The 16,074-nt window shown below is 31.7% G+C and overlaps 1 protein-coding gene and 2 long non-coding RNA genes across 6 annotated transcripts in view; 2 read left to right on the top strand and 1 right to left on the bottom strand.

Moving 5' to 3' along the window:
- The window catches only part of LOC127698216 (unconventional myosin-XVI-like), a 132,198-nt gene that overhangs the window by 108,298 nt on the left and 7,826 nt on the right, over positions 1-16,074 (bottom strand). For all 4 annotated transcript variants that reach the window (XM_052201570.1, XM_052201568.1, XM_052201569.1 and 1 more), the window contains exons 6-11: positions 14,095-14,219; positions 11,789-11,914; positions 8,458-8,699; positions 4,137-4,368; positions 1,911-2,021; positions 1,383-1,448 (exon numbers count right to left, since the gene is read on the bottom strand). In XM_052201570.1, coding sequence (XP_052057530.1) covers positions 1,383-1,448; positions 1,911-2,021; positions 4,137-4,368; positions 8,458-8,699; positions 11,789-11,914; positions 14,095-14,219 — 902 coding nt within the window. The remainder of the gene's footprint in view (positions 1-1,382; positions 1,449-1,910; positions 2,022-4,136; positions 4,369-8,457; positions 8,700-11,788; positions 11,915-14,094; positions 14,220-16,074) is intronic.
- The window catches only part of LOC127698254 (uncharacterized), a 367,371-nt gene that overhangs the window by 50,443 nt on the left and 300,854 nt on the right, over positions 1-16,074 (top strand). The gene's annotated exons all lie outside the window — the stretch shown is intronic.
- LOC127698250 (uncharacterized) lies at positions 5,796-8,228 on the top strand. The gene is made up of 2 exons (XR_007980769.1): positions 5,796-6,244; positions 7,748-8,228. It is a non-coding gene; the product is annotated as an uncharacterized LOC127698250 (long non-coding RNA).

The raw sequence follows: 16,074 nt of genomic DNA on the forward strand, positions 1-16,074 counted from the left end.
TCTTGCTGTTGTGCAATACACTGTGCTGTTGTGCAATGCTTAGTAAATCTGTTGTCAGACTATAAACAAATAAAATCTTATAACTCGGAAACCTAAATTCGAAAATTTATAAAAATCAAAAGGGAGCTTACAAAAATAGATAAAAACAATTTACCAAAGTTTCATAAAAAATGCTGAAAGCATTTTTGAGTTATTGTCCGAAAACTGGAAAATCCCCCTTTTTGTAATGAATAAAACCCCATAAATCGGAAACATATAGTCTAAAATTTATAAAAATCAAAAGGGAGCTCATGTCGATAGAAATAAACAATTCATCATAGTTTCTTGCAAATTGATGAAATTGTTTTTGAGTTATTGTCTGAAAACTGGAAAATCTCCCTTTTTTTAAATGAATAAAACCCCAAAAACTCTGAAACGGTAAATCTGAAATTTATAAAAAACAAAAGGGAGCTCACGTCAATAAATATAAACAATTCACAAAAGTTTCATGCAAATTGGTGAATTTGTTTTTGAGTTATTGTCTGAAAACTGGAAAATCCCCCCTTTTTTAATGAATAAAACCCCAAAACTTGGAAACGGTAAATCTGAAATTTATAAAAAACAAAAGGGAGCTCACATCAATAGATATAAACAATTCACAAAAGTTTCATACAAATTGGTGAAATTGTTTTTGAGTTATTGTCCGAAAACTGGAAAATCCCCCCATTTTTAATGAATAAAACCCAAAAACTAGGAAACGGTACATCTCAAATTTATAAAAAACGAAAGGGAGCTCATGTCAATAGATATAAACATTTCACCAAAGTTTCATGCATATTGGTTAAAGCGTTTTTGAATTAATGTCCGACATGTTGACGACGGACGGACGGATGGACGGACAGACGGTATACCATAATACGTCCCGTAAACGAGCGTATAAAAATCAGTCGAAAATGCATCTTTTCCCAATTTGTCACAGTTTGACGCTGTGAAAAATAATATTTCAAGTTAGCAAAGTCATTACCTCCCCTGTAACTGTATCGTATGCCATTAAAGGAACCATTGCAATATTGGATCCAGACACAGATATCAGACTTGTTTATGTCTTTTGACCTTGATGTTGCCTGTTTTTATTTTAAAACATGTGCTTTTTGATTGCTCCCTTGGTATCTTCTTATTTTTCCAGAAAACTCTTGTTCTAAAATTTCCTGACTATTTGTAACAATATTTACAAAGATGTTTCCAATGAGCAACACATTCATGTACAAAATGAAGTAAAATGTTGAACGATAATCGTATTGTTCATTAAAAATACAAAACAGTATCATAAAAAATATATTAATTAGATGTATTTACTTAAAAAATGTATTTCTAAAAAAACTGAGTGCTTATATCACAAGTACCTGTTTGGCATATACTGACAGTTCTTTGAATGGATTGACAGCAAGCAGTACATCACCTATCTTTGTCTGAAATAAAAAATTGCTATTAAATTGTATATAAATTCATTACTGAAAATGATAACATCTCATAACTTTTTTACCTGATGACAGACAAAAACATAGGTAAGCTACAGTTACATAATTGGTTCAATCAACTTTTTGTAATCATTAAAACTTTTATCAATTTAAAATCTAATTTCAGTGTTAAAAGGACTGAAATGTAAGTCACATTCTATCCAAGAAACAAACTTAAACTTCTTACAAATTATTATGAAATCAATTAAGTGTGAAATATAGTACAGAATGACTTATTTTTTGTGGAAGGCTGCTATAATCACCTAGATGCATCCTTTAAGTGACTGTCATCTTTTGGTTCACAAAAGAGGCCATCTATATCCATCTATCTGAACTTACGTTTACCTAGCATCTTTATTCCTATTATTGAACTTCAATATACCTGGACATCTTTATACTACCTACTGAACTTACATATATCTGGTCATCTTTATATCTCTTTTCAATGTGTGACAGTACACTTTCTTCAGATATATCGCTTAAATTCTTTAAATTATCTGTTTCTCTTACTTTTGGTAGCTGAACCTAAAACATTTAATTTACATATATATTTGTTTCATATTGTGAAAGTGGACATCTGATCAGCAAATACGTACATTTTTTCCTCTATCTCCATTTAAAGTTGTTGCCTATGAGCATTTACATTTCTATTTTTATATATGTATTAACACATACAAGAAGTTATCTTGTTATAATTGTACAGTAATAAGATCAGGGATGTTACACTAAATTATGTTAGTCTGGTAGTTTTGTTATTAAGATTGACATGTAAGAGGAGAATTTCATATCAAACCTTTGTCTTTAATTCTCAATTGATTATGACAAATATAAATCTGAATTGTATTGTATCAGTACACTGACTTTAATAATAACAACAATCAAACAAGCAAGCAACATGAGAAAAACAATATAAGACATACATACTTGTGTATAACAGCTGTAAAGATATAACCCAAATTTTCAGTTTATTTGTGAATGTTTACATAGATATGGGAAGTATGGGAACTATTTTTAATGTAAGCAGAATAAGTGGTCCGACCGTGCAAGGGCTGTATAGCCAGTCAAGGTCGTTAAAAACTTCCATTTGTTTGTCAGAATAAGTGGTGAAGATGGCTGTACATCCTAGTTAATCTAGTGATGCCTTAAGAAAGAACTGGAAAAAATGTGCAAACTTTCTTAAAATGACACTAACAATTGCTGCTCTACTGTCAATATTTAAACAAAACCAATACTGGAATGAAAAGGCAGAGATATATTGAGATAATCTTTCTTATACTCTTAACAAAATTAAATAGTCTGAATAGCAGCACAAAATTGAATTAAATGTTTTTATCATTCATTACACTTGATAATGCATATAAGATTAGACACACAAGAAGAAGTTATGCTTAAAAAGAGGGAAAATAGAAAGAGGACAATAATAAAAATCATCAACTGCAAATTTTTCAGGGACAGATATATATAAAATATGTTCAAGAATACAGTGAACCCTGTTGGAGGTCAATTTGAAATATCAAAATCTTACGATGGGTAATTGTTGAGAAACAATTGACATTTTGTTATATTCACAACGAATCATATAAATTAATAAAATCAGTAAACAGGAAAAATTTCCATATGTATGAACATTGGAACACATAGTAACTATCAGATCTTGATGAAACAAAGTGTCAAATACTAAGACACTAAGATATATATTTACTGAGAAAAATGTCACTGAAAGTATGGTCTAATTTATTTTTTTTTTTTTTGTGGGAAAGGGCTGTAAATAGATTTCATTTATTATTATATTTGTGTTGCCACAGAAGATATGATCTCGAAGTGTTCTGATGAAATGATAGAGTAAAAAAATTTACCAATCATTAAAGGTAACCAAATGCAATTGATAACTTGCATATTAAATTAAAATTAATTAACTTCCATATTAAATTAAAATTAATTAAGTACATCAGTCTACCACTTATACACAAATTGTATATAGATTCTGTATATGTGTAATACCGCCGAATCATAATACATCAGATCCAGTTTCATATAAAATAGGATCGAAAAAAAATATTCCCTTGAATTTGACAGTTGTAGGAAATTAACCCTGCGTTTCATTGCAGAAAAAAACATTTCTGAGTCATAAACATACATCTTGGCTGTATCAAAGCACCATTATTTTTTTATTTGGTGTTTCTATAAAATATTTTGGAAACTTGAGGTGACATGGCTACTAAAGCTTGTAAACAGGAAAAAAAAGGGTGAAAATTGGATTGGTTTACTTCTGGTGATGGTTACTATCTTATATGCAATGAAATGTGATGTGAAATTTTCACTGTAGTACTGGACAGGATAAAACTTTACTCGTGCCAAGTATTTCTTTATTTGAAACAAAAATAAATTCTGCCCAATTTTTTGAAAAATGCAAATTTAACAAAGACTAATAGGGGGAAAGCAAAGGTGGTATTAATCCTATACAAAAAGATTTATAATTTAAGTATATCAAAAGTGAAAAGTAGAATAGGGGGTAACAAGTTAACAAAGACTAAGAGGGGGAAAACAATGGTGGTATTACTCCTATACAAAAAGATTTATAATTTAAGTATATCAAAAGTGAAAAGTAGAATAGAAGGTCACAAAGTTAACTTTTTTTACCTTGGTAATGGCAGCAGTCTTCCAGATTTTAGAAACATAAATTTCTTCTTCATCACTGTCATCTTGCTTCACATCCCTTTCTTCAGAGAAAGATTTATCTTCAATGTTTACTCTTCCAAAAGTTTGTTCTGTTTTATTTTTTTGTTCACCAAAATTACTGCCAATAACAGAGATATACTGCTTTCCTTCAAGAAGACTATCCATTTTTCCTACACTTGAATGGCGGGGTTTCCTAAAATTTTAAATTTTCAAGTGGATAAAAACAAATTTTATTCTTCCTTTTTATTTGTTTAAAACAATTAAATATGTAGTCATCCTCCACAGGAAATAAGACAAAATATCAACTACTCTGTAACTAAACTAGTGCACTGAAATTTTGTCATATTTTTCTCTTTTCTTTTAGCAATAGTTGTACCCAAAACGAGAAACGCTTAGGGTGATCCTCAGGCAGCTTTTGTTCCAACTGGCCAGGTAGTTTCAGAGGAGAACATTTTTGTTAAAAATTAACAAACAATTAAATGAAGAGGGGACCTAAGTGATAATCCAATTGCTCACATTGGCCCTTTGGGTAAGGTGAGCTTAAATGAAATTTCATTTGACAATAACAAGCTGTCAATAACATATCATAAGCTTCCTCTGAACAAAATATGGTTGTCTGAAGAAATGATAATATTCTTGATTTTAGAATTAATACAGTTAATAGGTGTCAGTACTGGTCATGGACCAGTTACCGTCAGTTATTGTAAATTCAGAACTTATTGCATGCATTTATTATTGCAATTTTTGAAGTATGAACATAAATGCGAGATTATTTTTTTGGCGATTTCAGGAAAAGTTGCATACAGATATATGCATTAGGTATCAGAATCAGGTTCTTATTATTGCGATACTCACCCAGTCACATTATTCGCATTAATAAAAACATCGCAATAATTTCTGAATTACAGTACCAGTTATCGTCACCTGGCATTTTATGCAATAACGTAAGTGTTGTGTAAATACACCAAACTGCTGTTAGACAAATATTTTTATTTCATTTGTAAAATCTGTTTTGTTTGATCAGATTAAGACAGGGAAATGCTATGTTTTCTGTTTTTGAAGCAAATTGTTGGAAGATACATTGCAGGGACCTGACATCATCACTTAATGACGTCCTTCACTTTGAAACTTACTGTTTACCAGGTACACACAAAGCAATACATAAGGTTGTTTAGTATACAAACTTGTTTCAAAGGAATTCAAAAGATTTATAGTATCAAACTTAAACTCTATGCCCCTCTTCAATACAGTGCTACCTTTTAATTTCAAGTGACATACACCTAGATAAAATCAGATTTAGAGAAGATAGAAGATCTTCCATATTAATTGCCAGACTGATAATGTGTTTGGTTTTTTATTTAATATATTGTCTTCTTTTCTTGCAATAAATTAGCAAAAATATGAAGATAATGTGTAAATTCTGTTATTTAGTGGCTTACTTCATAATTGACTGTAACTGTTTTGGTGTCATATAATGATGATCTTCATTTGTTACAACAATAATTCCAAATTGAGTTCCTTACAGAGAATAAATTAAAGAAAAACTGTAAATTTATGACAGTAATTGGAACTAAACCAGTAGAATAAATAATGTAGAAAGATATAAAACTATATTATTTATATCACAAGAGTGCACACGCTGAAATGTCTCGCCTTCTTTACTAATCATTGATATTATGTTGATAGTCCTAAATATAAAGCTTTATTACAACTGTCACCTAAACTTAACATTAACCAAGAAAACTAAACATTGACCAATGAACCATGAAAATGAGGTCAAGGTCAGATGAACCGTGCCAGGCAGACATGTACAGTTAACAATTCTTCCATACAACAAATATAGTTGACCTATTGCTTATAGTTTAAGAAAAACAGACCAAAACACAAAAACTTAACACTGAGCAATGAACCGTGAAAATGAAGTTAAGGTCATATAAAACCTGCAAGACTGACATATAGATCATAAAATATTTCCATACACCAAATATAGTTGACCTATGGCATATAGTATTAGAAAAAAAGACCAAAACTCAAAAACTTAACTTTGACCACTGAACCATGAAAACGAGGTCAAGGTCAGATGACACCTGCCAGCTAGACATGTACACCTTACAATCATTCCATACACCAAATATAGTAGACCTATTGCATACAATATAAGAAAAACAGACCAAAACACAAAAACTTAACTATAACCACTGAACCATGAAAATGAGGTCAAGGTCAGATGACACCTGCCAGTTGGACATGTACACCTTACAGTCCTTCCATACACCGAATATACTAGACCTATTGCTTATAGTATCTGAGATATGGACTTGACCACCAAAACTTAACCTTGTTCACTGATCCATGAAATGAGGTCGAGGTCAAGTGAAAACTGTCGGACAGGCATGAGGACCTTGCAAGGTACGCACATACCAAATATAGTTATCCTACTACTTATAATAAGAGAGAATTTAACATTACAAAAAATTGTTAACTTTTTTTTCAAGTAGTCACTGAACCATGAAAATGAGGTCAAGGACATTGGACATGTGACTGACGGAAACTTCGTAACATGAGGCATCCATATACAAAGTATGAAGCATCCAGGTCTTCCACCTTCTAAAATATAAAGCTTTTAAGAAGTTAGCTAACGCCGCCGCTGCCGGATCACTATCCCTATGTCGAGCTTTCTGCAACAAAAGTCGCAGGCTCGACAATATATTACATGTCTGTAAAAATAATACTATATTGTAATTGTAAACTCTGTATACTGTGGATTCATTTATTTTCATGGGTACCAATTTTCGTGGATTAAGGGAAAACTTACATGTTCGTGGATATATGACTTCGTGTTTTTTCCAAAGTCTGCATACAAGCCTATAGACAATTTGTCATTTGTTGAACATTTAATTTCGTGGTTCACCTGTACCCCAAAATGCAGGAAAATTGATATCCAATGAATAATGAATCCAAAGTTGTTGATAAAGGAAAACAAGAGTGCACACGCTGAAATGTCTCGCCTTCTTTACTAATCATTGATATTATGTTGATAGTCCTAAATATAAAGCTTTATTACAACTGTCACATAAACTTAACATTAACCAAGTAAACTAAACATTAACCAATGAACCATGAAAATGAGGTCAAGGTCAGATGAACCATGCTAGGCAGGCATGTACAGCTAACAATTCTTCCATACAACAAATATAGTTGACCTATTGCTTATAGTTTAAGAAAAACAGACGAAAACACAAAAACTTAACACTGAGCAATGAACCTTGAAAATGAGGTCAAGGTCAAATAAAACCTGCGTGACTGACATATAGATCATAAAATATTTCCATACACCAAACATAGTTGAACTATTGCATATAGTATTAGAAAAAAAGACCAAAACTCAAAAACTTAACTTTGACCACTGAACCATGAAAATGAGGTCAAGGTAAGATGACACCTGCCAGCTAGACATGTACACCTTACAATCATTCCATACACCAAATATAGCTGACCTATTGCATGCAGTATTAGAACAAAAAGACCAAAACTCAAAAACTTAACTTTGACCACTGAACCATGAAAATGAGGTCAAGGTCAGATGACACCTGCCAGCTAGACATGTACACCTTACAATCATTCCATACACCAAATATAGTAGACCTATTGCATACAGTATAAGAAAAACAGACCAAAACACAAAAACTTAACTATAACCACTGAACCATGAAAATGAGGTCAAGGTCAGATGACACCTGCCAGTTGGACATGTACACCTTACAGTCCTTCCATACACCGAATATACTAGACCTATTGCTTATAGTATCTGAGATATGGACTTGACCACCAAAACTTAACCTTGTTCACTGATCCATGAAATGAGGTCGAGGTCAAGTGAAAACTGTCTGACGGGCATGAGGACCTTGCAAGGTACGCACATACCAAATATAGTTATCCTATTACTTATAATAAGAGAGAATTTAACATTATAAAAAATCTGAACTTTTTTTTCAAGTAGTCACTGAACCATGAAAATGAGGTCAAGGACATTGGACATGTGACTGACGGAAACTTCGTAACATGAGGCATCCATATACAAAGTATGAAGCATCCAGGTCTTCCATCTTCTAAAATATAAAGCTTTTAAGAAGTTAGCTAACGCCGCCGCCGCCGCCACCGCCGGATCGCTATCCCTATGTCGAGCTTTCTGCGACAAAAGTCGCAGGCTCGACAATTAAATGACCTATTCTCACTTCTACAACATTCAAAAGATAAAAAAATCATCTGAAAAAAAACTTACACTGTTTTACTGTTGATTCTAATTATCTCCCCTCCTTGTAGGCCATCATCCTCATCTTCTTCATCGTCATCATCTTCAACATCTAATTCTGATGGTGCAGAATCTTCATTAGTCTTTCTTTCTCTCTTTAACAGGAGAGCTTTAATCTCATTACTTCCTGCTATAGCTGATGGTTTATTTCCTTCATTGTCCAAAGCATTTACATCTGCTTTTTGCTTGATTAAAGTTTTAACTGTTTTCAACTGCAAATGAAAGCTATATCTTATTCGTGATCTTCAAACATCCTACTCAATTTTAACTATATGTTCTGTGTATAATTTACATATAGACATTATTATTTTACCTTGGTTCATATAAGCCTATAACCACTCATGCTAGATGTACACTCTACTTCAATTAATCTCAAAGAAAGTCACCAACATTCAAAAGCTTGCCTTGCATAGCTTGCAGTGACACAAGATCTCTGTCCTTACATTTAAGGGTGATCAGTTTGACTTATACATGTATTGAAATAATTTTTACAATACTGGCTTTTTATAAATAGTCTTTGTTTAAGGACTATAGTTAAGTCTATATGTCAACTGACATTCACATACCTTGTAAGCGCAACTGTATATAAAGAAATATCATTCAGGGTTGACAAACATAAATGGAGGTACCGGTAAGTAATTTTATTACCATGGACCAAGGATATAGGGTATAGGGTAAAATAGTTCCTGCCTGTTTAAAAGGTTGTGATTCAGCTTTGCCAGTATGCACTATGTAGGATACACGACATTGAAATTGCAGAGGTTGACAGCTTTGACAGGTTGAAATTGTAAGGGTTGACATGGTCAACAAGTTGAAAGGCGTGGACAGGTGTTAGGGTTGACCAGTATCATATCATTCATAAATCAAGATAGAAAAATGGCAAAATTCCATACAAGTTTTTGCAACGAATGTCTACCCTTGTAAACCTTTGATCTAAGAAAGAGCTATGAATGCTTGAAATGGAAGATTACAACATAAACAGCTTTATTAATGGGATAAGATTCAAATGTAAGAAGTTATAACCATTCAAATGAAAATTGGTCATATTTGATGTCAATTATTATGTTTAATTAACTTTTTAGGTTGAAAAACTCTGTTGATTGCAATTTCCAGCCCTAAAATTGCTGCAATATGGTATTGTATTATTCAGAATTATCAAAGAAAGAGTGTCTACAATAAGAGAGTTCCGAGATAATTGTTCTATCAGTGTGGAGGTTGTAAATGTTGTATTATGTGACATTTTTCTATGCATTTGTCTAGTTTTTATACACAGACCTATTAAGCAAATGAAATGATTTGAATAAATTTTCACTTAAAAAATTCTTCCACACTTTTCTATTTGACCCCCTCAACATGATAAAAACCTACTATAAGGTGACATCACATGGAAGTTGACGTTTTCATGCAGACCATGTTGTATTGATCCTTGAAATGCATATAATCATGACTTTATATCACATGACTTTTGTGTGTAAAATGAAGTCATACACAGAAAAACAGACTATCTTGGAACTACAGTATGATCACCAGTCATTCAGTTTTTATTTGATACCAAAATTACCAAAATATTCTACATTGTTTGAAAGTTACACCTATGGGTAGGAACTAATTTCTGATATGGTTTTTCTGAATGTGCATGAATTAGTGGTGTGTGACCATAAGGAGTGGACTGACAATTTCGGCCATTTGACTTATAAGAAGATCTTGTCATGCAGATCTTTTTTTGCAATTTACAGTTTTCTGTTTATCAATTGTAGTTTTCAAAGATGATAGCCAAAATCACAAAAATTGGTTTAAAAAAATCATCATTTAAGGGCAATAGATCCAATAAGGAGTTGTCTGTCAGCTTTGGTCAAGATAGACAGTAGGTAGATCTTGACATTCTAATCATTTCTGCCCTAGCCAGATGTTCTGTATCATTTGTGTGTGCCTGTTCCACATCAGGAAACTCATCTGTAGAATTGGGTGTAAATGACACATCATTGATTGTTTCTGTTTAATTTACTCACAACTTCTGCTATGATTTAGAGATAGACATGTTTTGAAGACAATATATATTTTGAAACAATACTAGTTGTTTCTTTGTTTTTCTATATTGTTTGTTTTGGGCATTGCACAAGATCAAGTCTTCCTATATTGTTTATAATGTGCTGTACAAAATCTTCTATGAAGTGCAGCAACCAATTTTAAGCTTTTGTTACCTATTACAAGTATATCATTATTTAAGATTTCAGTGCTTTTCCGGTATTGGTTTTTATTGCATGTTCTTTTATGTCTTTTTTATTTTTCAACTAACCAATTAAAAGAGGGGAACTGTTGGGATCTCTAAAACTAGTTTAACCCCCATTACATTCCATATACCTGTCTTATGTCATATCTAAATGTTGTTGTTTATTTTTAGAATTGGGTCTTAATGGCAGATCCTTGGTTATTTATGTTTTTAATTCACAGCTTTTTACAGACTATTCTTTAAAACTAGTTTAACCCCATTACATTTCATATGCTTGTCTTATGTCATATCTAAATGTTTATGTTTATTTTTAGAATTGGGTTTTAATGGCAGATCCTTGGTTGTTTATGTTTTTAATTCACAGCTTTTTACAGACTATATTTAGAGCTCGACATATTGTGTAGACACTAGTTAATTGCTGAATACTGTTAATAATGTTGCCCTCTAGAAATCTTTTAGATATTATTTATCCTTGGGTTGCTGTCTCCTTGACGTAAATCTCACATCTCCTTTGTTCATATCTGACTATTGTTGAAGACTGTATGATGTCCTCTAGATGTGTTTTGGTTAATTTTGTTGTTTGGTTGCTGTCAATGACCTATACTCCATATCTCCTTTTCTTCAAAGTCAAGATTACACACTTCTGCAGAATACCATGGAATGTATACCAAGTTTGATGGATGTAGGTCACATATTCTTCTTGAATGGAATTTAAGCATACATCTTGAAAATAGGCTTCAGATGTATCAAATGTCAGAGTAATCTTCTTTAGATGGAAGGCAACTTTTCCTATCTGCACCAAGATATCAGATTGTATGTCATTTCGGTATTTGAAAACTGTTGTTATACAAAATGATATCCAAGGCAATGATGCAAAAATGGTCAGACCGACTATCTTTTGATAGAATGGTTAACACTCCCTCAGATTCATCCTAACAGTAAGTCAAGGAAGGACAGTCACCAAAGTTTCCATACAGTCATCAAGAAATGAACAATTTAACACAAAACTCATGTTGCAAAGTAACAATTTTAAATCCTGAGACTCAAGAAAAGATTTACAATACAACTGACCTGATTAAATCTAGAAGCTACATGTAATGGGGTCCAATACAGGTTATCTTTAATATTCATGTCTGCTCCATGTTTCATCAGTAACTTTATGACTTTTTTGTACCCATTAGCACAGGCTATGTGTAACTGAAAAAAGGAAAACAATAGTGTGAACCAAACAAAAAAAACATGTTACCTGTATAGTCAAATGAATGCAAAACTCGAACTTTTATTGCTTGTGGCTTTAGGGTCAACAGCCTTTAAGAAAGCCACATGTCCTCTTTGTAAAAAAAAGTCTTTTGATATTGTTAAACATCCTATAATGCAGTGTCATGTTTCATTAACAGAAAAAAATGCTATGTATTATAAAATTGTAGATGAATTACCAGTTCAAAAGTCATGGTGGAACAGTATAGTCAAATTGACAAGGTGGTACTGTATAGTCAAATAGACATGATGGAACAGTATAATCAAATAGTCATGGTGGAACAGTATAGTCAAATAGACATGATGGAACAGTATAGTCAAATAGACATGGTGGAACAGTATAGTCAAATAGTCATGGTGGAACTGTATAGTCAAATAGACATGGTGGAACAGTATAGTCAAATAGTCATGGTGGAACTGTATAGTCAAATAGACATGATGGAACAGTATAGTCAAATAGTCATGGTGGAACTGTATAGTCAAATAGACATGATGGAACAGTATAGTCAAATAGTCATGGTGGAACTGTATAGTCAAATAGACATGATGGAACAGTAAAGTCAAATAGACATGATGGAACACTATAGTCAAATAGACATGGTGGTACTGTTTAGTCAAATAGTCATTGTGGAATGGTATAGTCAAAAAGTCAAAGAGGAACAGTAAAGGCAAATGGATATGGTCGAACAGTATAGTCAAATAGACATGGTGGAACAGTATAGTCAAATAGTCATGGCAAAACAGTATAGTAAATGGTCATAGAGGAACAGTAAAGTCAATAAACTGCTTAGCTGAGCACAGCTGGATACGCCCGCAGAGGTCCAACCCTGAACAGTTGGGGCAAAAATGGACACAATATTCAAGCTTGATACAGGTCTGAATTTGGATTGTAATTAAATATTTGACATATTATAGGTTTCTGAATAAATGTAGTCAAAGAACTTGAAATTGGTTATATGAATTGAATTTATATTCAATTAAAGATTTCTTGCAATACACTGTGCTGCTGCGCAATACTTAGTAAATCTGTTGCCAGACTATAAACAAACAATAACTTCTCAATATTATATCAGAAATTTATAAAAAACTAAAGGGAGGTTATCTTAATAGATATAAATCAGTCATCAAAGTTTAATGAAAACTGCTCTAAGCACTTTAAGGATATTGTCCAAAAACTTGAAAATCAACCCTTTTTTTATGAATAAAATCTTATAAGTCGGAAACGTAAAATCTTAAATTTATGAAATCAAAAGGTAGCTTACAACAATAGATATAAACAATTTACCAAAGTTTCATAAAAAATGCTGAAAGCATTTTTGAGTTATTGTCCGAAAACTGGAAAATCCCCCTTTTTGTAATGAATAAAACCCCATAAATCGGAAACGTATGGTCTAAAATTTATAAAAATCAAAAGGGAGCTCATGTTGATAGAAATAAACAATTCACCAAAGTTTCCTGCAAATTGGTGAAATTGTTTTTGAGTTATTGTCCACAAACTGGAAAATCCCCCCTTTTTTAATGAATAAAACCCCAAAACTCGGAAAGGGTAAATCTGAAATTTATAAAAAACCAAAGGGAGCTCACGTCAATAGATATAAACAATTCACCAAAGTTTCATGCATATTGGTTAAAGCTTTTTTGAGTTAATGTCCGACATGTTGACGAAGGACGGACGGACAACGGTATACCATAATACGTCCCGTAAACGGGCGTATAAAAAGACATGTAGGACCAGTATAGTCAAATAGTCATGGAGGTACTGAAAAGTCAAATAGACATGGTGGAACAGTATAGTTAAATAGACATGGTGGAACAGTATAGTCAAATAGTCATGGTGGAACAGTATAGTCAAATAGACATGGTGGAACAGTATAGTCAACTAGACATTATGAAACAGTATAGTCAAATAGACATGGTGGAACAGTAAAGTCAACAAGACAGGATGAAAGAGTATACTCAAATAGACTGTGATGATAAAACAATCCTACGAAGTATGAAGATAAAACCAATGTACCAATAAATTAAAATTGTATAATTTATTCTTAATTATTTTAAAGAAACATTGTATTTTCTGTACAAAAACTTAGTGCAATTCCATTTTTAGCTAAGCTAAGACTTACAAGTGACACTTTATTCTCATTGAGTTTGTTAGGGGATCCACCATTAGATAACTGATCATGTACATCCTTGTACATCTGACGAGGTGTTGATAACTGAATTTCTTTTTTCCTACTAGCATCCAGTCCTATATGAATTATTAAGATAACAGGTAAACACAAAGTAAAAAAAAAATTGAAATGATTTGTGTCATAAAATTTTTCGGGTAGACTGGGTAGGTAGGCAACATCAAACAATTCTTATTTTATTTTTGGCCTTACAATATAAGGTGTTATAAAACATATTTGTCTTTATTTCTTTTCATTTATACTAGTGAGGTAACCCTGACTCACAAATCTGAAACATCTATCAGGTTTAAGTTTCGTGATCATGCATGAATGATACATTAAGAAAATTTAAATCATATTGAAGTTATGTAAATAAAAAAAAATAATTAAAAATAGTATTTTTAGTTAGATAATAAAAAAAATGGAAAGTAATATAATGAACTTATGGAGATCAAAAGGATGAATTAAACATGCTAGAATCATGGTTTTCACATCCATATAAATAAAGAAAGTTGATTTATTTTCTGTCCAAAGCAGGAAGTTTCACTTTTGAACCTTACAAAGATAGGAAAATCCAAGTTTTCACTCATTTCACCCACACTCCAAGAATATATTATTTTGTAAATCCAGGTTATACATGATTCTCCTTTCTGAACAAAAGTGGCAAACTATACTTTTGCTACTGTGCTGTTGGTGAAAAAATGCATCTACTTATCAATGAACATTACAAAATTTCTTCTTACCAAATATATTCTGCACAGATTCAGGTTTTTTCCTAAACATCATTAAAAAAATTTGGCCAAAAACATTAAGAATAGAGTTCATTCTAATCAACTAGTTTTATATTAAATAAAGTTACACATTAATATATATTAAATAAAGTTACACATTAATGTATATTAAATAAAGTTACACATTAATATATATTAAAAAGAATTACAGGTAACCTGGTACACTACTTTTCTACTTTCTTCTTTTTTCTACTGAAATTCATCTGTATACTTCAGATAGAAGATTTGAAAATGTTTGTTATGTTTTTTATTTCAATGAGATAAAATGAGACAAGGTCATTATTTCATTAAAAAGAATTAAAAGTTAAACTCTGAAAGCAATATTTGTATGCAGTATATTCATTGATGAACAATCACATTCATAAATACAGTTATCAAATTTGTTTTTAAATCTTAGCACATAGGTGATATGCTTCTCAAAATTTTGAGATTCATGTTTCACAAAAACTTTACCACAATTTTTACAAACATTACAAGGAACCTTCCATATAAAGATGTTCACACTGCACAAAAATTATTGAAATCAGTTGAGGCAATCTTGACTTATCATACCACATAGAAATGCTGACAGGCAAACAGACAGAGTAATTAAAATAGAGCACTTCTGACTAAATGGTCAGGCTCAAATAATTTCTAAACTTAAAGTTTATGAATACAGTGATGAGATTATATGTAAATGAGATATACCAAATAAAAAACTCAGAATGTTTTGCCTGCATAATTGATCATAACTGGATAATTTACTGAAAGTAAAAATAATCAAGGTCTAACTTATCATATCATATCAAACTTATGCGAGCCATATAACAAGCAATAAATGTTCAGTCTTTAATCCAGTCTTTAATCTAACTTATGTTTAACAAAGTGACCAAATCACCAAACTTTATTTGAATCAATGAACCATAAAAATTTGTAAAGGGTTCCGTGGAGCCCTGTGTCTCGCAGGCAATTGCTGCTGTCAGTGGAAAAGTATTATGTTGACTGTAAAAAGTGAGTCCATTTATCCGTAAAATACAGAATTTTTAAAAATCAATCTTTTTTCTTTAGATACTCTATATTGATCTTGAAGATTAGCTTTGGTCCAGGCAGTAAAATACTAAAAATGAAATCAATATATCTTCAAAAGTTTGTAACTGTGGAAAAA

Source organism: Mytilus californianus, unplaced genomic scaffold, assembly GCF_021869535.1.
Source record: "Mytilus californianus isolate M0D057914Y unplaced genomic scaffold, xbMytCali1.0.p SCAF_4, whole genome shotgun sequence".
Classification (NCBI taxonomy): Eukaryota; Metazoa; Mollusca; class Bivalvia; order Mytilida; family Mytilidae; genus Mytilus; species Mytilus californianus.